This window comes from Excalfactoria chinensis, chromosome 2, assembly GCF_039878825.1.
Source record: "Excalfactoria chinensis isolate bCotChi1 chromosome 2, bCotChi1.hap2, whole genome shotgun sequence".
In the NCBI taxonomy this organism is placed as follows: domain Eukaryota; kingdom Metazoa; phylum Chordata; class Aves; order Galliformes; family Phasianidae; genus Excalfactoria; species Excalfactoria chinensis.
The window spans coordinates 38,009,956-38,033,587 of record NC_092826.1 but is presented as its reverse complement, the minus strand read 5'-3'; the positions used below and the strand labels follow the sequence as shown (position 1 = coordinate 38,033,587).

Sequence of the window (23,632 nt, the reverse complement as noted above, 5' to 3'; positions counted from 1 at the left end):
GCTTTCTAAAGCATGTTGTATAAGAAAGCAAACTCCTACAGATTTCCCCTTATATCTATTTGGTAGTTGTTCCTTTACTTTTATTATATGGGTTAGCACTGCACAGAAACATGTAGTTTTAAAGTTAAGGAGTCAATTTCCGCAAGCAATTTATCTCTCTTCTACATTAGTCTAATGACTAGCCAATGTCAGCTAGCTCTTCTGATCTGTAACTAATAATTTATTACTAATTACAATAGTAAAAATATCTCCAAATTAAAAAATAATAATGTTCAGAGATAAAGAGATCAAACTCCCAAATGTAGAATTACCGTGCTGTAAATGAGTTTAATTTTATAATCTTTCATGCAAAGATTTTTGTTATTCAAGTTTAGTTATTGCTAGAGATAACTGAAAAGGGTGACAATTAATGCCAGAATGGCATCAAGGAGCCTAAGTAAACATGGGAGTCCAGGCCCTTCTGTCTGAATAAATGTCATTGTCTTTTACAGATCTCCTTACCACCACTTGCTTTAAGCTTGATAGTCATTAACTCTTCCGAAATTTTGCCCTTTTTTATGGCTTGTGCATTCAGAGGACAACCAGATAAGCTGAAACAGATAAGAAAAAAATCATTAGCAACCACTTGAAAATGGCAACTATCCTTTCAGGCAATATTATCATGCACTTGGACAGACCTCTGTATCTAAGGTCACATCAGTATCTCCATTATAGCATAGCTTCAGGGAATGACATAACTCATAAAGAGCTATTTAACTGCATATTCCAGCCTGAAAATTGGAATAAAAATCTCAACCAATAAGTAAACAACATTTAAGCATATTTCAGAACAATCAAAAGAGAATTGGGAGCTATTGTAAAGTTATGTGAAGATGCATTTACAGAATTCTTGAAGTTCCAGCACTTATAAACAAATAAAAACTCTATTGTTTTTATTGAGTGATTATGCTTCGGTGGAGAGTGGCAGATGGTTCTTTAAAATGGCACGTTTACCATTCTTAAAAAAATAAATTGTTAATGGGTTGATTTCCACAGCACACAACTACTGTATTATTTTGTTGATATATAACAATGATCAATACAATAATAACTCTGGGTATACCCTATAGACTGTAATAGCTTTTTTGAATGGTTCTATTATATAATTGGTTTGCTTTTTAACCACTGTTCACATTAAATTATATTTTGCTATTTCAGTGCTTACAATTTCATCAGCTGGTAATTATCTGAGGCAATTTTTATTGCCTACTAAAGGGCTAAGATGAATTGCACTGTCTTAAGAATAACAAAGAAGAAATACCACATGCTGAAGAACTGGCAAAAGGCTTTGTATTTAGATGTAGCCAAGTAAGGAATGAAGGAAAAACTTCTTCTAGTAGTATTTTTCTTTTATTCATTTTTGTTTTATTATTACTATTATTTGGTGGAAAAAGAATCCTATTTGACACAGTGTTTCTACAAAGTAAATAAGTAAGTCAATACATAAATAAATAAAAAGTTTGGAAGGTTTAAGTATGCTTCCTGCTAGCTTAGCTAAAGGTTCTAGTTTTCTAGTCCTAGAATATCAGTCTGGTTCTCAGCCTAGAGCTGCTGAGTAACTGGAAGAATGGCTCCAAGTGATTGGATGGTTTATTGGGTTTCAAGTGTGTTGAGAAAGGATATAAAATCATAAACCTATACTAGTTATATGATTTTGAGAGTGATCCAGACTCAAGTAGGACAGAAGTCATCTAAGAATATGAGTTGCAGCCAGCTAAACAATTTTTTTATGTTATTGGTTTGAAGCTATTGTATTGCTTAGTGTGAGTTAATTAGCCCCAACTTTCAATAGTATCGTAATGTAAACACTTTACCATGCTTTAGGATAGCAGTGGACAAATCCACTGCTTTGGAGGTTTCTTCTCTGCTACAGGTAAACTTGCATATGTGCGATTCACAGCTGTTTAATGAATTTATCCCTCAGCATTCCCATCATGGTCTGATTCCACTACATCTGCCATATAGATGAGGCATTGGCATAGAAAGTTAAGGCTCATGTGTAGGCTGCCTAAAATTTCACCAGAGTATGTACAATATACTTGTCCATCCTGGGTGGATGTATTTGAGGACTGGCAGTCATCCAGTATCAAATACTACATAATGAGAAATGGGTGCAGAGCAAACAGTTTGATTCTTGAGATAATGAATCCACCACAACCACAAAACTTGGAAGAAGACAGAACTGGTAATAGGTCACTCAAACTGCACCTCCTAGCAGCTCAGCTGAGTTCTGTGTAATTATATTACAACCAAATAAGGACAAAGTCTTGCACTGAGATGGGAGTGGGCTGGGGCAGAGACACAGTGGGACTTCCAGGCTTAAGGCTGAGACAAATATGAGAAAATGGAGTGGCTCACCAGGATGAACCCAAGGGTTGACAGGAAAGGGAAAAGTAAGAGCAATGGAGCTTGCAATTTTAACACACAGTTCTGGTGAATCATACTGAACTTCTCTGACTGAATTGGTTCAGGTCATGTTGGACATTCTTGTGTTAGAGAACTTGATAAGGAATGTTAAAAAGAAAGCAAAGGAGGTGTAAAATAGAAATTTAATTCCCTTTATGCATAGAAGATCAAACTTTACAAAGTAATATTACTGATTCTATGGATAGATTCTTCAAGTAATATTGATTGGACATGTTCAAATGACATTAATGCTCTCACCTTAATATATAAAAGCTGATATTTATTGAACACTGGCTGTATGTGTGATTCCTACTTTGTAAAGATGGTTTTGTCTGTAAAATTGTAACAGCAAACTTGTGTGATCCATGTGAGTTCTATGTGTTCAATTTTTTGTGTAGTTCCAGCTATTTAAATACAAAGTTTATGAAAACAAGTTTGCCACTGGTAAAAAGATGAAATAAATGCAGACATTGCTCTTGCTTAATCCCTTTTGTTGACATTTCAATGATATTTGAATTTTCTATAAAAGATACATAGATTCAACTCCATGTTTGCCTAGGACAGAACTCTTATTAAATTTTAAATCATATAGAAACTGTTAATCTGAATAAAAAGACCTTGGGAAGTCACATTGAAAGAAGAACATAAAATAAGAGTTAAAAGTTGATGTTAGCTGTCTCAAGCTTGTTCTGATCCATTTCACTTCAGTTTCAATGTAAACTATCTTGTTATTTAAGTGACCTCTGTGCAATTTATTCAGACTGTAAACTCATTTTTTGCCAATTCAACAGGGGAATGTTAAGGAAAAGGAAAAAGAAAACACAAAGTTATACCTTCTGTGGGTGACAAAAACATTATTAACATGACCCAGCCCGTTGCAGCCTGGCAAAGGACAGTGTGGCAGCTCTTGTTTGTTCAGTTTCCAGGATAGTGAAGACCCATTGACGGGACTCTCCTTCTGTCTCTTGGCAGCCAAAGGACAACCAGAAGCAGTGCGATGAGAAGTGTATTTACCTGATATGTGACCTTGGCCATCACAGCCTATCACTGGACATCTACAGAAACAAAGCAAAAGAGCCCTGGTTTTTACTAGAGACATCTGGTAAAAGCAGTCTAAAGGAAGTCTGAGAAAATATGTTCAGCCACCTATGTCACTTTGCATCAGTATGTTAACACTCAGTCCCCAAAGATCACAGAATCACACAGAATCACAGAATCACAGAATTATAGGGGTTGGAAGGGACCTCTAGAGATCATCGAGTCCAACCCCCCTGCCAAAGCAGGCTCCCTACACCACGTCGCACAGGTAGGCGTCCAGGCGGGTCTTGAATATCTCCAGAGAAGGAGACTCCACCACCTCCCTGGGCAGCCTGTTCCAGTGCTCCGTCACCCTCACCGTAAAGAAGTTCTTGCGCACATTCGTGCGGAACTTCCTATGCTGGAGTTTCAGCCCATTGCCCCTAGTCCTGTCCCCACGCTCTACTGAAAAGAGACCAGCCTCGCCACTATATCTCCCACACCTCAGGTATTTATAAACCTGGATCAAGTCCTCTCTCAGCCTTCTTTTCTCAAGGCTAAACAGACCCAGTTCCCTAAGTCTCTCCTCATAGGGGAGATGGTCCAGGCCCTTCACCATCTTTGTGGTCCTCCGCTGGACTCTTTCCAAGAGATCCCTGTCTTTTTTGTACTGGGGAGCCCAGAACTGGACACAGTATTCCAGATGAGGCCTCACCAGGGCAGAGTAGATACACTATAAGATAGTGTATACAATATAAGATACACTATAACTGAGCATCTAATTCATGTCAAGCTGAGTTATGGAGGTCCACCTAATTTTAACATTAGGCAATGTAAAGTGAAGTTGTACAGCCTAAGAAACAAAACCACTTATTTAGATAGTATTTTACCAGAAAAGAAAAGGGTACTATGGTTAGGCTGCGGTTGGACTTGATGATCTTCAAGGTCTTTTCCAACTTGGGTAATTCTATGACTCTATGATGCAAGAAAATACAACAAGCCTTCCTTGCTGTTCAAGCTCCAATGTGATGGACTCCATCAGCTTCACTAAGAGCTGAAGCAGCTGATTTGACTTTAGCTATTGGGCTTATCGTCAGGTGGCTGGGGTAATTCCTATAATGTTTCAACCCCTTAGCTCTTCCTATCTTTTTCTCCCTTCATGACTTACACATCTGTACTCACTTAAGTTCAGGGTCTTCTTTTTCATCCTTGGTAGGAGTCACTTTGATACCACCTTTCCTGGCACGGGGACAACCAGATAAGCTGCAAGAAACACACAGAAAAAAATCCACCTCATTAGGATGCTGCTTGTCAGTAACCCCAAGTGCTGCACTATCCAATCACGGGACAGTCCCTACCTTCTGTGTGATGCATAGTTCCCGGTCACATGGCCAGAGCCGTCACAACCAGGTGTCGGGCACCTATAGAATAATATAGGGAGCTTACACGACTTCGAAGATAGCAGTAAGTAACATGTATTTGGTGCTTGTTTTTTTGTCTAGGGTGAAAGAATGCTTCCACCACATAGCTTTCATTTAATAATTAAAGCTAGTTCTTGTTGAGATTTTTAAAAAATGTGCAAAATACTTTTTTTCTTTTTTTTTTTTTATAATTGAATTTTAGTAAGGAGCATTAAATGTACTGCATATGGTATGTGGATTTAAACAATTCATAATGCTGTTTGCTGCAAACATTTTTCCTTGTTCAGAGCCAAACAAAGAAACAAACAAACAAAAAGCGGATTGATATAGATCTATTTGTAAATTTACTGTTATGTATTTGTTTGTTATCCTTCTGATATTCACAGGTTCAGATATAAATAAGCACTTTGCCAGTATTTACAAAAGGGAAAATGGAAGCAGAGAAGCAGTTTTACTTTTGGACATCAGTAGAGTTAGTGTGATAGCCAGAATTTGAAGTTAGTAGTTTGTACATTCCTAGCACTGTATTTATACAACAGGATATCTATCTATTTAACACTAGATTCAACTGGGTATTTAGCTTGGCAGTTGGATTTTGTTTATGTCTCGTAGTTAAGGGATTTTGTGTGTGTGTATGTGCAAAAAATAGAAGCCTTTCAAGGATGAATATTTAGTACTAAATCACGCATACAATGAAAAGAAACACATTTGCCTGTTAATGTATCACTGCTGGTGGTCTGGGACTAATAGCACATGAAAAGTGTGCTCCCAAAGCCTACTAGAGTTGGTAGGGCTTTCCACTGACTGCCGTGGGCTTGGGAGAAGGACCTTACTGACATTACCTTCCACTGGTGAAGCAGTCATTCAGGCTAATTTTATTTTATTTTATTTTATGTTTTCTTTTTGGTCATTTGTTGTCATTATTTCATTGAATTTGTATATGTGTGTTTTTATTAGAGAAACATGCCTCAACACAGAAAGGAGCATAAGCAAAATATTTACTTTTAGAAGTAGTGCCAGCCATTTCCACATTTCTGTGTTCTACCACACCAAGTTGTTATGTTAAACATCCCTAAAGGCCTTTTAAATGCTATGATTTTTACAGAGTTTCAGAATTACAAGAGTTTTGCCAAACAATCTTGACTGAGCAGTTAAGGGATCTCTTATGGATCCTGGTTGTTACTGAATCTTGCCTGAGATGAGAAGATGGGTGATTTGATCATGTTCTTGGTACACTGCCACAGAAAACTTCTACGTGTATAACTGTAGTATCACATCTAAGTATACAGTTGCATCTTTGAATATTTGAAAATGTTTTTCTTTTGGGCATGACCAGATTTACTCAGTGATTTAAGTAGAATTCAGCAAATAATTTCAACTGAAGAAAGTGAAAACTGTTTATTTTTGTATGTTTGTTTTAAAAAAACATTTCAAAACATTTCATGATGGTAATTTCTGAACAAACAATATGTGGGCAGAATAATATGCTTCACAATGACAGCAAAGGTAAAGGTGTAGGTTACAGAGTGCCAGATATGCTTGACTGCACAGCTGACCTCTCTGAGCAGTGGACAACTACTGGGCACAAGGAAGCAAGCAGTTAGGGCAGATGTCTGGAGAGCATGGATGCCCACCAGTAAAGCCAGAATGTCTGCCAAATACCATGGGTATTAATTTTGTCTACTTGTTTTATCAGATGATCACAGATGGAAGAGTTGTCTGTGTAGACTGCACATAGATTTTAAACTAGCAAGAGCTCTTTGTGGAAAACATTTACATTATGAGTTTGAGAGTTATGGACATAAAAGTACAGTGAGATAATATTGAACCTCCCCATCCTCATTTGCTTTCTGAGGTAGCAGTTAGACTTTACAACCAGATTGGAATTCAAAGCATTCTTGAGGGTGTTAAAGATATGAAGGTGAGATATTAGTAATATTGTGAAATTTCACACAACAAGATACACCAACAATGTATTGCCTTTCAGACAGTAGTACTTTGGATCTTCATCATCTTTAAACTGGCTGATGGGCTGGTGAGTTTGAACTGATACCCCAGCTAAGGGAGTTACCCTCTGTGTAAGGGAGTTACCCTCTGACTGTGCAGAGTCAAGAAAATCAGAGTTATGTCAGAGGGCCAGAGGCCTCAGGACCTCAAATTAAATGATTTCAGCTCTTGAATGTGTGTAGGTTACAGATTCTTTTACAATTCATCAAGTTTGTTTTCTAAGAACAAATCTCACAGTGATTTCTCAGAGTAATTTTTGTAACCATGGATTGAGTACCTGCCATTTCGTGTCCCTTTTCAAGGTTGTTCTATCTTTAGGTAGACAAACCACAACTTCACATAAAATTAATACACTCAGCTGAGGATCTAGGAACACTTCTGATACTTCTACTGATGGTAAAGCTCTAAGAAATGGTTGGATAGGAACTTTACCTAAGGCAAACCCACACAGGTCAACTAAAAAATGTACTGATTAGAACATGTCATGCTGTTGATGGAATGTGGATAACTTATCAACTTGCTATATGGAATCTACCTACTTCCTAAAGATTCTGAACTCTAATTAGATATTTTTATATGGTATACTTTTAAACTTGTTTAAGGTTTGATAAGCAGCTATTTTGTGAGAGTAAGTGAAAAAGTGAATTAAATCACAACTCGTCATGATAGCTTAAAAATCCATGTGCCATTATCAACATTAGTATATTTTAATTATTAAATTTATTTTAATTATAATTTTAAATCTTAGATTGCGCAGTATAATGAGAATTTCTCAGACATTATAATTCTTGAATTTGACTCAAAGATTTACTTTTTGAACAGATATTCCTTATTTCCAAACTGTAGATCACATGGAAGCCTCGTATCTTTGTTGGCTTAGAGATTCGCAGTTAAAGCCAAAATCGTATCTTGGTTCTGGCAAATTAAACACGAATAACATTTGGAAAAAATACACAGCTTTTTCATCTTCACGCCTATCTACACGAGGGTACTTTGGTGGCCTGATTCTATGATCATTTATGCCCTTTGCTCTCATTGCTGTGAAGTAAAACTAACTCTTGATATCACTATACTATACCAGAAGCATAAGATTTCATTTAATTGTTACAAAAAGCTGAATTTTGTTTAAAATTTCACCTGAATAACATTTGCAGAAAGCTAAAATAAGTTGGTACATTTGTGGAAAATGATTTTATTTCGCCCTTTTCCCTTTTGCAAATTGTCTATGAACAGATTTTGATTTTTGCTCTTTTCTAGCTAATTGAAATTAAATGCTAAGTGCATTATGCAACATATTTCTGTCTGTGAAATGTTCATGAACTCTGACTTTGTCTTTCACAACTCACTTATTATACATGGCGTACAATGTGCAGTTTGTCATTTAAGTCATATGCTGTTGCTCCTCTTTCCTTATGGCATGACCAAAACTCTAGAAGCTTTAGTGGAAAAATAACCATATTGGTATGCAAATTTCTTTATTCACACATGAATATGGGGGGGAGGGGCTGCATGAAGAGCAACTATTCAAAATATTTGTGTGAGTGTCTATGTATGGCAGAAAGCCAGAAAAAGCAGGGACAAATATATATGACTCAGCAAATGATTTCAAATTTGTCAGCATTTTCACAAGCCAGTTCCCTGCTTCTTGTGCTGCTCTTTTAAAAAATACTAAAATTAAATTTTACACATTTGAGTCTCAATGAAATACTGTGTGAGTGTGTCAGTTTCCCTAATAAATATCAGAACTGCTTCAAGCAATTGCCCATAGAAATGGACCTTTTTTGCTACTTAGATGCATCTCTAGCAGTTTCACATCCATAGCTACCATTAGTTCTTTTTTTTTTTTTTTGGATGAGACCACTAGCATTTGATCTAGGTAAGCTAACTTGTGACTAAGCACTGTGACAAATCTATGTGTGTAATCAGTACAGCCATAAACATCATCTTAACATCATAACTGTGCCATAGTTGGACTTTGTTTTCTTCTATCTGGATTAGGAATGAACCTAAAGGACAGAAAGGACGGTCACAGGATTCTTCTCTTTTTACATGCATCCATGAGATTTCCAAGCCATCTATTACAGGATCCAATTTACAAGATGCAGAGAGAAAGCTATGAAAGAACTCTAATTATCCTTTCCTCTTCCCCACGTCCTTATTGACAAAGGCAATTCAATAACTAGATGACTGGTTGCCAGTGCCTCTCTTGACTACAGATTTTTGAAATATTCATATGTCCCTATACATCTGTCTATATAGCAGAGCCCGCACAGTCCTTTTGTAAGTGACATTTCATGGTGAAAATTATGCCAGCACAAAATCATGTGACTTGATGTCTGCTTCAGTGACATTAAACACATAGTATATGGTACTGAATGATAAAAAATGATATGCACGAGTTCTGGTCTAGTTTTATTTATTTATTCTATCTTTCCTAGTCAGTAGTATGTTCTAAATATTTTTCTCCTTTTTATTTATTTAATTATTTATTTATTTTCTGAATGAAAAATACTGTGAGAAAAGTCTCTCTTAGTGTTTTCAGTATTTTTCTCCATGTCCTGGCTAATTCATGAAAATGAAGGGACACTAAAAACAAGAAAGGCAAATTGAGAGAAATAAATTCTGTTTCAATAAATGAACTTCACTGAAATATTTCATACTTCACTGCTCAGAGTAATTCAAATGAATGACTCAGTTACTGTGGGGAAAATGTTGATTAAAGGTAAATAAGAATTACATTTTTATTATTATTAATACTTACTTAAGCTCCTGAGAGTTAGCAGCCATAAGGGATTTTAATGTCTTGTCAGCTAATGGGCACCCAGAAACACTGAAAAATACAATGTAGAATGTTTTACTGAAACAAAATGTATGGTTTTTTTTCTTTGTTTGTTTTTTTTTTTTTTTTTTCTTAAAAACAACACTCTTTATAGAATCTGTGGCTAAAAATGGGGAAAAAAAACAGACCCTCAAATGTTTTCTGTTGACAAAGGAGGAACAATCTTTTCTAGACTCTTAGTCCTGAATTACTGGAAACTTACGGTTAGGGCTAGAGTTTTCTAAGTCCCTGTAAAGCATTAAATGGCAATGTGGTGCTATGCAGAGCCCTTTCTACATAAAGGTCGGGTAGAGCATCTGGTCCACGTGGCTGCTTCCATCTTGTTCTCAGAAGGAAGCAGAAGAAATTATTGTTTCAGCCCCCAGGTAAACAGTAGGCTATTTGGAAGGAAATAATTGGCAGCAATGTATTGGCAGTTCTGTGAATTTCAAAGCCACTTACAGAGGTATCTACAGAAACCTTATTTAAAATCCCATCCAATATATCATCTGTATAGAGAGTGCTTGTTCACTTAGGGAAATGCAGCCTTTACTAAATGACTTATCTACAGGTCTCTGCTAAGTCACGCAGCTTGAGTGATAAGCATATGCTGCCTAAGTCCGTCAGACTATTGAGTCCAGATGTTCTACAAAATATAAAACAGGAAAAAAACAGACACTTTTCTGTATAGATTATTTTCTGCAGGTTAATTTTGAATACTTATCCATGGTTAGTATAAGAAAAAAAGTTAAATGACAACAAGTAAAAGTAGCACTATTTCCTGCTTTGGTTTTCCTGTTGTATCTTACCTGCGGTGTGAGGCATAGTTTCCTGTTACATGACCACTGCCGTCACATCCTGGAGTTGGACAGCTATGCAAAGATGAAGTGAGAGGTTAGAACATGTATAACACATCACATAGCTTACCCTGCAATCAAGTACATAATGATATGTGGGGCAATCATAGTCATCATAACAATACTATCATGGCACTACAAGAACTAACAAAATATACATAACAGTTCTAGTTTTCAATTAGTAATTGAAGCACAGTAGGAAAAAAATCCTATTTTCAACATGCAAATGAATCAAAACCTTATTTTTATTGATCTATGCAAGTGTGAAACCACCTTGCTTTGCATAGGTTTTTCAATTACAGCTCAGATTCTTGAAAAGAAACTTTACTATTGCTACCACTTTTTAACTGTAATTCATAAATCCTAGATGTAAAGTTTCCTATCTGATCAGGCCTGAGAACAATGATATCTCAAATCGTTCCTTTAGTTTCTAACTAAAATAAGTCACCTCCTTTAGACATGCATTTGGGACTTTTATTTGCTGACATAAGTGAGAAATAGATGCTATGGTTGCTCGCAGAACAGAAAATGTATTAGCTAAAGTTCAGAGTAAATGTGTTTTCCTGGGATTTTTCTTGTCTGAAATGAGAAATGGCATAAAAGTTGTGTACATTTAGCACAATTGATTTTTTTCATTTATGCCAAGAGATGGAGGCATGTTTGACCTGGATAAAATGCTATTCTTTCTTTTTTTTTTTTCCCCTCAGCTCAACTTTAGTCATGACACAGAGATCACTTATCAGATTGGGATATATTCCTCTGCAAGAAGACAAAAATTGCAAGAAATGCAATCTGTGGGTGGGTGAGGAGAGTTAAGTATACTCTTCTAGAATATTTTAAAACCTCTATCAGTAGCCCTGCAGTCACCTTATAAAACAGCTGTGTTTCACTGGACCCACAGTTAAGAAGAGCACTCAGAATCTGTACAGAAACATTTAGCCATGGGTAAAGTATATCTCAGATCCTCACCTGGATATTTTCTCTGAACTGGTATAATGCTAGGAACTTTTCAAATCCATAAAAAAACCCTTAGCAAGATGCCACAGCCCTCTTCAACCTGAGCAATGTAGTTTTGGTAAAGAGAATCAGCATAGAAAAATAGGAGGTAATGAGCTGATATTCATACAGTAGTTCAATGCAAATGAGATAATAGGGTCATTTTTATTTTTTTTTTCCTCTGCAAGTGCTTATGTCATTTTTAAAACTTCCTCATGATGGAGCCACCTGTATTGGATTGTTCTGTACGAGATTCAAGGCTTAGTGGGATCACAGAAAAGCAGTCTGATTTCCATAATTGCACCTAGATTCTGATGGTATATTAAAACTATTTCTTATTTAATTTTAAAACAGCTACATTTTAGGTGTCGTGTCTCTTTCTACTCATCGTGTGAAATAAATACAGTAATGCCACTGTCAGATTATCATTGTTTTTGTAAATACTGTGGAGAATTATTTTGGAGATTAGAAAACTGTTTCATGGCCATCTCAAAACAGGTCAGTATTACAAAGGAATAAATAGTACAAAAGAAAAGCCATTAGAGTCTTCAGCAAATAAACTCTCAGTATTTTTGTCTGCAGTTGTTTTAGAGGAGGCAAAACAAACACAACCTCTTTCAATTTAGGTCATGAACTACAAGTACAGATACAATGTGGTGAGTAGGCAACATGCAGGCTGCACGGCATGAGGTGAAAGAATCACTCTTCACAGAAGCTTGCCCCAGGGAAACGTTATTTCTAAAGACAGAGTCATATCTGACTGATTCAGTGCCACTGAATCCAGGGAGCAGGACACAAGGTGATGGGATGCAACTCATTTATTTATGGAGGAGCCTGCAGTGATACATTATAGACTGTTATCACTAAGTAATACTATTTCCACTTGTACTGAGAGACCTACTTCGTACTGTGGACAAAAAGAAAAGTGGAATAAATGATCACTCAATCCCAGATGGCAAAACAAACAAACGAACAAACAAAACAACAAACCACTCTACTGATAGCAATGCTGATGTGAGTCCAGAAGGTTTTTGTGAAGAGCCTAACTGGGATTTTAAAAGGTGACCAGTATTATGAGCTGGTTGTAGCAATTCACAATTGTGAATTGAATTGTGACAATTGTGAAACTGTTCTGAACTAAAATAAGCTGTTCTGTGCAAAAAGATTTAAAAGAATTATTCTGGTTTCCTTGCAGTTTTTGACAGTAAAGTTTTGGAGTTAAAAACTAAGCAAATGAATCTCTTTTCTTGGGAAAAGAGGACATCAGTCTATTCTCACAGAGTATGAATTTGTGAGTCCACTGGATTTTGAGTAGGACAGAAGGACAGAATGCTTTGAAGGAAGCCATTTAATAACTTAAGCAGATTTCCTACAGGTTGGAAAACCCTGGGGCAGCTCCTCACTATCTTTTGAACTTTGTCTGTTTAATGTCTGCAAAATCTGCTGCACTTCTACACAAACGCTCGGAAGTGGAACTGTAACAAATACTTTCCAAATGACGTTTATTCAATTACATAAATATTAACACAGCCTGCTTGTAGCTGTTGCCCATTTATTACCTACCTACATGAAAAATAAGGACTGATACAGAGGACAATATAAGTCTTGAATCTGTTCAGACTCTCAGACCTATCTCTGCCTTGTTTCAGCTCCATGCTGACCTACAGCAGGAACTACCAGCAGTGATCAGTCATGAAGATCTCCCTGCTCAGCTCCCTCAAATTCACCCCAAATCAGCACACAGAAAAACAATTTACTTGTTATTTAGCAGGGAACTGGAAAACATGCTCTTTTTTTGTGACTCACGTGATGAGTTCCTTTTTGAGATCCCTTGAATGGAGTTTGGGTTTAGGACTTGGTATGGAGACTTCTCCTGGATACTTTTTTTCTTCCATGTTTTCTGGAGAACTCACTGGATCTTTCTGAAACATTAGAGGAGAGTGTGACAAATGGTTTCTCTTGTCAAGGCCTTCTACATATTCAACAAATAACTTGAGCACCTTTTAAAATATTTTTGAAAGTACCACAAGAGGAGTGATTAAGAAGGTTTAATGCATTGTAATTGAAAGCACTGCCAGGTAGGCTTTTTAAAATGTTGAATTGTATATTGTGAAATTATTTCTTAAGGTAAATGCTGTTTTAATATGTACATAGGGAAAATCAGGTTTATATTTATTTAACAGTGATGAAGACCACAGAAAAACACACAGAAAATTATGGTGATTGTTGAATGTAGAGCCAAACAAGACTTCAGAAAGTATATACTTGCTTTTTCTGTGCAAATGCTTTGTGGTGTTTTATGCACAGATGATGTGAGAACCATTGTACCATATTATGAATTAAAAGATTATCATAGTATCATAGTATCATAGTATCGTGCGAGTTGGAAGGGACCTTAGAGATCATCGAGTCCAACTCCCGGGATTCGAGCCCTCTAGTGTAGCAGAGCGGCAGTTTTACCCCTTGCGACACAGGGGGGATATATATACTTTATAACCATAAAGTAAAAAAAAAAATTGTATATATAAATATGTAAATACAACATTTTCTAGGTTGGTAGAAAGTGGTGATCTGATGTCTTATGCAAAGACAGCAGTCTTGATAAAGTAAAAATAATGAGAAAAATAACAAGATTTTAGCAGCAGGCTGGTAAGGGTAGTTATTGATTTCTACTACTTGTAGTATAAAATCGTCATTGCTATAAGGCTGCTTGATAGATAGTATGCACGATGAATATTCCCTCTTCTGGGAAAACATTTCAGATATTCAGAGCCCTGGAGAATATAACGTTTTCATTTTCTGGAAAAAAATAAAAAGAAAAAAAAGCCCCCATAACTTTGATCATTTCAAATATCTTCATTTACACTGTTTTGAGGATTAATGCCTTCAATTATTACTATTTTTGTGAAGGTTAAGTTTTTCCTTTCTGGAGTAATGTTCTGTGGATATCGCATCATTTAAGAAATCTCCAAAGCCCTTAGCGTCAATTATTAAATCTCTATAAATCCTTGCTGGGAACTCACATTGGATTTGCAACTTCTTTCTGATTCTCAGGCAGGTAGCACCCTCAGATTACCACATGAAGGAGCAGAAACTGCTGCCTGCAGTTAAGGGGAGGACCTCTCAGCTTCTGCTAAACTCTCAGGGTTGGTGCTCTGGGCTTGTGCAGCTGATGAATGTGCCAGGACTGAGGGGCAGGGATGTCTGCAGAACTGTTAAGCACATAGTGGAAGGCTGAGAAGAATCTGGACTGAAAATGGAGATTCTGCCTACTGGGACTTGTAAGCTCTGCGGGGGTGTTTCTTCTGATAAAGCTTCCATATGGTCGTCAATTCTGGCAGCTCATCTTTGCGTTTGGAGACTGAATCTTCAATATGACTTCCTTCTGTTACTGGCTACCTACTGCCTACTGCAACTTGCACTATACGTACACATAGAAATTCATGTCATATTATTGATACATCAATTACTGCTGATTTTTGGAGCCACATTTGTGGGGTTAGTTTTTTTTAGGAATAATTTCATCTGCTACAAATGTAGAAAGCAAAAATGCATGTCTTCTTTTCTAAACACTCTTTCATAGTAATTGACAAGTCATGTTTTAAGATATAAAAGTAGACTGATATATTTCAGGCTCTTGGAATTTTGTTTATAAAGGAAAATTTCACATAAGTAATAATAGAGGGTTAAAGAAAAGAAAAGAAAAGAAAAGAAAAGAAAAGAAAAGAAAAGAAAAGAAAAGAAAAGAAAAGAAAAGAAAAGAAAAGAAAAGAAAAGAAAAGAAAAGAAAAGAAAAGAAAAGAAAAGAAAAGAAAAGAAAAGAAAAGAAAAGAAAAGAAAAGAAAAAGGAAAAAAAGGAAGATCAGCATTACTAAAATCTTCATATTGAAATACTAAATATTTGAAAGACATCCAAACATGGAAACCAAGAAGCTAAGAACTGAAAACAGAAAAAGGAACTCCAGCTTTGTTCCACATACAAGCAACCTGAGAGACTGCTTTTCCAACATTAAGTTAAATCCTGATTCTAGTGGCATATGGGAATGGTTTTCCTCTTCAAGATGCAGAAAGAGAGTTTTATTTAATTGCTATGTCTTTTCACATGTTCTGATCTACATTTCTTTCATACATGTTAATTAAAGCTTCTACAGCAATTATCACTATTGAAACTCTCCTTAAAATCAGAAGCTCCCAAAAGAACAATAAATTGGTGATATTCTCCTGACAGCTGCAGGGTTAAGATATCGAGATAACTTCAGAAACCCTAGGTAGGTTGGTTTCCATTTAATGTAGTGGATCTTGAAGAAAGTTGACTTTTCAGTTGTGTTCATTTTTTTATCAGCTAAGTCCAACAGGCTACATCTGTATTACTGGACTGGGGAACAACAATGTTTCTAAAGATTTAGTGCATATATGGGATGAATCTTAAAAATGTCTGAAGATCAGGCAGATATCAGCCTTCTCACACTGCAGGGTTTCTTAATGTTTTCACTTAAAGCTTGTGTTATTTCACTCAAATGGAAGATATCTCTTTATCAACTGTTAGACAAGAAACCTCTGTGTGTGAGATATTTGTCAAGTCACTGACTGATACCTACTGTGCAGAGAGGACTGACTATTAATTCTACATACTGGGACTTGACAAAGTGCAACAGCATTGAGACTGATATACACAATTTCATTAAATTATCTACAGAATACCTTTAAAATAATAATATGGGAAGATAAAAGTTCACATAAGTATATGTATATTTGTAATGTATATGATATCCATATCACACTTTTTTTTTTTTTTTCTTTCAGAATTTAATTCTGAATTTCTAGCATCAACTTTTCTAGACAAAGATTTTTAAATCTTTAAACCAAGAGCTATGCATGCACAGACATGCAGAAAACCCTACAAGGACTTCATAGTTGCGCTTCTTTGAAGAAAGAATAATTATCCCAAGGTCCAGAAGAATATACAGACTTTTCCCTTCATTGGCCTTAGAGCCAATACTCAACCAGTTCCCCATGGAGTCACCATCCCTGGATGTGTTTAAAAACTGTTTGGATGTGATGCTCAGGAACATGAATTAGAGGAGGGTTAGTTAAGGTAGTATGGTTGGGTCATGGTTATACTCAATGATCTTAATGCCTTTTTCAACCTGAATAATTATATGATTCTATGATTCTATGACCACATCTATCTCCATAGTCTTTGCTTTAGATGTCAAGATAAACCCTTGGATAACACTTTCAGTGCTTCCTTCTTCTCGGTCTTTTAAATGATGATGGTGACAGCTAAATGTATGTATAATTTTTCCTTTCCTATTTGATGGGATTTATAATTAAATGTTATTAGAATTCTGAAGAATACCAGACTAAAAGGAAAACCAGTCCAATCCATCCAAACACTAGTATTTTCTACAGAGCATGTGTGTATTCACGCATGCACACTACAGAAAGCAAGCAAGCAATGAAACTCCATTAATGTACAGATGGAAGTTTATATTGATTTCAGCAAAGACCAGAACATAATGGTAACATGAATAACAGATAATAGCATCTGGCACTTTTAACATTTTTAAGCCCTGAAATCTTTGGAGAACTGACAGTTGAACTAACTGACAGCTCTAGTTATTTCTCAGAGCTTTCCTTTTGGAGTGATTTTGAGCTTTTTCCAAATTCAGATTTATTTTTTTTTTTAGGGGGCATCTGGACAGGCTATTTCACTGAGAGAGAGAGAGACAATATTTTCTGGAAATTACCACCAAAATTAAGCAACTGTTGTGCATATGAACCAGATAACAATGAATTAGAAATAGATATAATCAGTCATTTTCTTTGCATAAGGATAAGTGCCAGTCTTCGATTTGCAAAACAGAGCCTCTGGCCCTGAGATCACTGGACACATTGATGTTCCCTGTGATGGCAAAAGCTCACAGCAGAAGTCTGAGTCCAGATCCTCAATTAGGAACAAGCCATATAGTGTCAAAGCACAGAGTGTCAGGGGCAAGAGTGCCTGAACAGTGATCTTTGTCATTTTGTGTAGTGTGCTGTTGCCTCCAGTTCCCTGTTTTGGTGCTGAGTGAAGCAGGCAGCCACATGTCTTGGCAATCTGAAAGTCCATCAAGAGTGAGGAACTTGGAGGTCCTTCTGCTATAGCTCCTTCTCCAATCCTCAGTAGCTGCAGGGAGGTTGAGCAACAGAACAGGCCCCTGCCAAGTCTGCAGCATCAACTGATCTCCTGCAGCAATGCAGTTTTCTCAAAGTTGGGGCCCTCAGCCTACTGTCTTGTGTGAAATTCACTCCAGAACACTAATACAGGTTCCTAGAGCCTTGTGGCTTAGGAAGAGAGCACAGTCAGCACCACAGAGGTGTCAGCAGTGTGCTCTTCAAGACAATCCTGCCCCCAAGAAATGATCCACCATAGTACAAATTATAACTTATTTTGGCAGATCTCTACCCAATCCTGACAGATTTTTGTGTGTTCAACTGAATTATCTTCTATTTCCTGGTATTTTTTGGAAAGTAAGTGTGAATCCCCTAACCACTAAGCAGATGTACTGTTCGGTATGTCTTCTTAAAGTATCAGTTTTTATATATGAAGGAAAGATAATTCTGTAATAATTAAAATGTTCAAATGTTTTATTCAGTATAAAAACAACAAATAGAAAGGAAATGTATTTGAAGCCAAATAAAAAAGTTCAAATCAAAATATTCTACTTCAGAAAGTTATCACTAAGGCTTGTTTATGTTAATTAGCAAGATTTTGGCTTATTAGGCTTAAAATGACTTATGATTTCTTCCTTACTTAAGAAAAAGTCAAGTAATCCATACTCTGACAGACAGAAAAAGAAAAAGAAAATTGACTGAAAGCCAAAGCTTGTCAAATAGAAAAAGGGAAAAACAATAGAAGACTGTGCTGCCATGTTGTTAACATGCGATAATCTGTAAAACAAATAAACAAAACCAAAATCATGATCATTATCAAGTTGGAAGGGAGAATCTAAAAGAATAGCTATGAAATGTTCAAAGTTACTAAGTAAAAGCATTTACTGAAATTTTAGTTGGTCATCTCACTTATTCTTCTATGTTTCAACTTTGAGTTATTACCTTTCCTAGGATAGTTAGAAAAGAGAAGAGATTTGTATGTACTCTTATATTTTTCCCTAATGTTTTCTTACGGAATAAAGGTCATCACTATTGGTGGAAATCACATACATATACTTTTGTGCTTTTGTAACAAAAACCTTCAGGAATTTCAAACAATTTTTTGTTTCTGAATTTCAGCTCTCAGATGGGATTCTGAACCAATAGACTCACATGTGAGATCTAAGGCTCACTGGCAGAGATTTACTGAAATACCATTATCTGACCACTCATCCACTGGACAAAAAATCACTCAGAAACTGAAAAAAAATACCACTTTTTCTTCTTTCCTGCCATGGGTCTTGCTGTAGTTGATTGGTGTGTCCCAGCCTTCTTGCTCACAAAGAGCCTGGTAGAAGGCTGCATTTACCAGGATGCTGCTTGTTTTGAAAGGAGAAGAGGAAGGAGTGGGAAGTACTGTACTGGAAGAAGTGAGAGGCGTAACTTTGTCTTGGCTTCGGTTCTTTTTCATGCTCAAATCCAGAGTGCCATTTTCATCCACTTCTATTTCAGCCCCCTGACACACAACAGGAAACAGAGACATGCTTAAATACAGACATGGCGAGGCTGCAACATAAACATGTGGTGCTTTTAAAGGATAAGTATAAATGCATGCTTTTATTTAAATTTATCTGAAAATAAAACCAGCTTTTCGATTTATATCAGTTAATGTCCAACTCTTAGGCAGACTTAAGAGTAGCTTCAGTAATGGTGTCCTTGCATCTCAGCTTAAACATTGTAAGTAGAATTTAAATAAGATGTGTCTAAACCATAGCCTATACGCTCTAAATCTAGTTTTATTTAAAAAAAGTTTAGCTTTAAATCTTCTTGATCTTTTCACTCTTACAAAAAACTATGACCCCAATTCATGGTTAAAAGCATTAATGCATTGTTTAGGTCATCACCAGCATCACATATGTTCCCTTCCCCCCGCACCTCACAAATACTGTGTCTGCACCATGAGGGAGAGAAGGAGGGGTAAGAAATATGCCTAAAAGAAACACAGTAGGAGAATTTTTCACATATTATTATATTAATCATAAAATGAGTTGGAAATCACCTTCTAAAGTTTTGCCACAAACCAAGGTCTGCATAGTGAGCAATAGACAGAGACCACAGAAGAATCTTTGGAAGAATCTCCTTGATGGAGATCTCCAATATGAGTTAACAAAGCCTTTGCTACTCTGGGAAGTATAGCAAGCAGCAGTTTGGAAAGAGACCCAGGCTGGAAGAATCTCTCAGGGCAGTTCCTGATCATATGAAAGGGATGGTGCTACTTAGTTATATGAGAACAAGGAAGAAAAGCAAACTATTCTGTCTTCCACAGTAAAAACTCTTGAAATGACAAAAAGCTCCTGAAAGTACAGCTTATTGATAGATGAAACAAAATATTTCACCTTATGCTCATGTTGTGAGGGCTAAACCTGAGCACTTCCTGCACTGAGAAAACAGTCTTTTTGCTTCTGGACATAGGCCTAAGCAGGCTTTTGCATGTCCACATCATCCTTTAAGAAGATGAAAAACTTGCTGCCACTTACTGATGAGATACTGCTTCCTTGTTCTATTCTCATGGACAGATAACTAGTGACCTGATGGTGATTTTACCACTGTGAACTTCTTTCTGACTGCTGCAGTTCCTGTCTGCAGATAATTGCCTAATATGTTCTTTGTATAGCTGGGATTTTTTGTTCCTTTGCTCTATTTCAAATGCAGTAATGCTGTCCAGAATTAATATGTATGTCTTAAGCAGGGAGCACTGTATCACTGCATATTGACATAGTGTTTAGATATGGGTAAGGCTGCTCCTCACTATTGACAGCAGTTATTAAATCAAGTAGTGGAAGAGGTGAAAAAGGTGCCTTCTGAAAGAACACTTGGTAGCCTAGCTGTATGTGTTAACCTGAACAAGTTGGAAAATATACAGAGACTACAGAGATCAATGGCAAGGTCATGCAAAGTAGTACTTAAGTTGAATGCTATATTTAATGTTGATGAGTCCTCCTGTTGTTTTTGTCAGTACTACGTTCTATTTCCGTCACCATAAATCTCAGAAGCCACTAGGGAATTTGAGGCTGGATATGTTGGGTGCTGGGTAACTTCAAAGGTAGTAATATTAGCACTCATCAAGCTTTCTTATTCTGAATAAATAAAAAGTAAGCCTGTACCACAAGCGAATCACTTACATCCTTTGCATCCTTTGTTGTAAATAGGAGACAGATATGCCCAGGGAGCAAGTTTTTCCATTTTACTTTTATCTCTTTCTTAGGAGAAGATGAGACACCAACAGAGCAAATCTCATTTTTTTTAATTTATTTTTTCCTTCCATTAACTACTGCTGGAGATTAGTCTCCATTGAATGGTTAAAAATAGAGCAACCAAATTTATGCTTACTTATGGATCTTAAAAACAGTTACGATGAAGCAGGGAATTCTTCCTCTGTACTGAAAGTGTGACATGACAAAGACAATTGGACTGAAGGCACAAGCTTCCTTCATGCAGCTTTGTCTTCTACCACTGTCCGCGGTGACTCATTTAAAGGTGAAATGCAGCTGATGAAATATTTTTGGTCACAAGGAAAATTTTGGTAGAAGATGAAAATTTCAGGCCCAGTGATCTCTCCTTACTTGGGGATCCTGGTTCCATTTTGTATTTATGGGCATGTGACAGATGTACACCTAGACTGAAGCATACCAAGCCATCTGCTTGTCCCCAGTTCAGAAACTCAGACAGTTCTTATATTTGCTTCGTCTACATGACAAAGTTCACATTTTCAATCATACAGCTTAAAGAGATGTTTTATTATATTTATGGGAAGTAAATACACTTCTAATATGTTCATACTAAGATGCTTTGCTTATATCTTTCTGCCCCTTTTTAGTAAATAGTTTAATCTCCTGTGATAGTTTTAAGCCCTGAATTTGACAGTGCAGCTTATCCTGGATAATAACTTAGTATCCACCACATCTTATGCCATCTGTATAATATCAAATACATTTTTAAACCAGCATTAATAAACCTTAGTTACAAAAATCCAAGATATTAACTATATCAGTGCCAAGTTCACACTCCAGGATCTGACAATACAGCTCTGCCATGATCGCCCCAGTGTTTTTTGGCTTCAGAGTTGATATGTAACTATAGCAATGAAACAGAGCTACAGTAATCAAGTTTAATGACCAATGTAAAGTAAAATGCTAAATATTGTAGTTGCTGACATTTTTCGTAATAAAAAAACTTGGGTTAAGTCTGCACAACCAACATTCACATAAAATTCCAGACCTCTGTGACAGATGGCTTAGAGAAGGAAGCCATGTGACTGGGCTGCAGTAGTTTTATAGTGCAAAACCCATAAATAGTGCAGATTCTCTGTCACTGACAAAATATCAGCTACTCAGAAGGCAACAATGGCAAAAAAAGGGACCAAAAGTATTCAAGGTTCCCTCCTTGATGAAACTGTACACAAGATAATACTGAAAAACATATAGCCTCTGGGAAACAGCCACCATTAACTGAAACAAGAGCTTTCAGTGTTAAGGAGAATACTTTACTAACATAGATAGATAGATACCAGCACTTTCCTGAAATTCATGCAGAAGCTGTGTTGTCCAACGCACCTAATTCTGATCAGGAAAGGCTGGGTTGTGTGTTTGTGAAGTAGAGTACAGATGGGGTTTAAGTGAGCTCACAGATGCACACAGCAATTAAATATAGTCATGGAAAAATATCCCCTTTTGCCCATCACAGGATGGATCACACGTTTACAGCATGGGTTTTTATTCAGAACAGTATAAAACAGCTATCACTTTGCTACATTCACAGCAAACTACAAATGGCAGAGAGATGATGGTCAGAACTACAGCTCCAGTTTTCATTCCTATTCTCATCCTACCCTCCTCTCAATATGTCTGTTTTGCTTGTTTTACCACATTTATTTTTACATTATTTTTAAAATGGAACTAAAAAGACAAAAATGGCAAAAATGCTAAAGCAGTGATGTGTCATGCTGACAGAAAATGGCACTTACTATGCTTATCTCAGACTTGTAAAGGTTGTGTTCTCCTCAGTGAAGGCAAAATCTGTTGTCTCTAGTCTGTACAGGATCTGTCCCATGTTTATCCATTTTTTATTACATATTTAATTGTACCTACAGAAAACTATGTATATTTTCTGTCTTTTCTCTTAAAACTTAAGTAAAATAAAGATGCAAATGTATCTTATTATTTCCTAACAATATTTTACATCAGAATGAATCTTTGGAATCTGATTTTGATCTTATTTACATTTACACTGATGTAAAGCAGGAAAAAATCTACTGAAGCAATGAAGAAAAATCAATAAGGGTGAGAGGAGACCTACAGTAATTAAATTCAGGTTACTCCTTATCTGCTCCCACATCATTGACAGTGTAATCATTCCCACACGTTTTAAAAGCAGCTGGAAAAAGGAGTTCAGAATGAAAAACGAGAGAAAAAAGACTCAAGCATATTTTCTTCATTCCACGAACTGTACAGTAAATAAGATAAGGTACAGGTAGTACTCTATGAAGAATATCCATCTAAAATGAAGACTAACACAAATTAGGCTATGAAATGGTCTCTATCTTCTTCAAGTGCCTTATACTTTAAAGTCAGGCGTTTTCACTTCATTTTATTTCAAAAGTATTACAAAGTATTATCTAGTACATTATTTAATCTTGTCTTGGAACTCAAGTGTATAAGCCAAGATAATAAAGGGAGAAGGTTTTTTGTTTGTTTGTTTTTTCATAAATTGTTACTGCATTATTTCATATGTTTTGGGTTCATTTGGTGGCTCAAAACATTTAATATGCTGCAGTTTGTCTCAAGTAATGATTACAAGTTAAGCTTTATCTCATAGATAAACCAGAAAGAGTAAATTATTGTGTCTGTAGGAACCTTATTTCAAACCTGTGCCCTAAG

The 23,632-nt window shown here is 36.3% G+C and overlaps 1 protein-coding gene across 4 annotated transcripts in view; it reads right to left on the bottom strand.

The window, feature by feature from the left end:
* Window positions 1–23,632, bottom strand: part of ST18 (ST18 C2H2C-type zinc finger transcription factor) — a 174,957-nt gene that overhangs the window by 6,721 nt on the left and 144,604 nt on the right. For 3 of the 4 annotated variants that reach the window (XM_072327956.1, XM_072327960.1, XM_072327959.1), the window contains 8 exons: window positions 18,970–19,212; window positions 13,368–13,483; window positions 10,518–10,580; window positions 9,652–9,720; window positions 4,821–4,883; window positions 4,645–4,725; window positions 3,279–3,500; window positions 502–590 (listed from right to left, as the gene is read on the bottom strand). In XM_072327956.1, the coding sequence (XP_072184057.1) occupies window positions 502–590; window positions 3,279–3,500; window positions 4,645–4,725; window positions 4,821–4,883; window positions 9,652–9,720; window positions 10,518–10,580; window positions 13,368–13,483; window positions 18,970–19,212 (946 nt within the window). The remainder of the gene's footprint in view (window positions 1–501; window positions 591–3,278; window positions 3,501–4,644; window positions 4,726–4,820; window positions 4,884–9,651; window positions 9,721–10,517; window positions 10,581–13,367; window positions 13,484–18,969; window positions 19,213–23,632) is intronic. The other variant, XM_072327957.1, reaches the window with a different exon arrangement.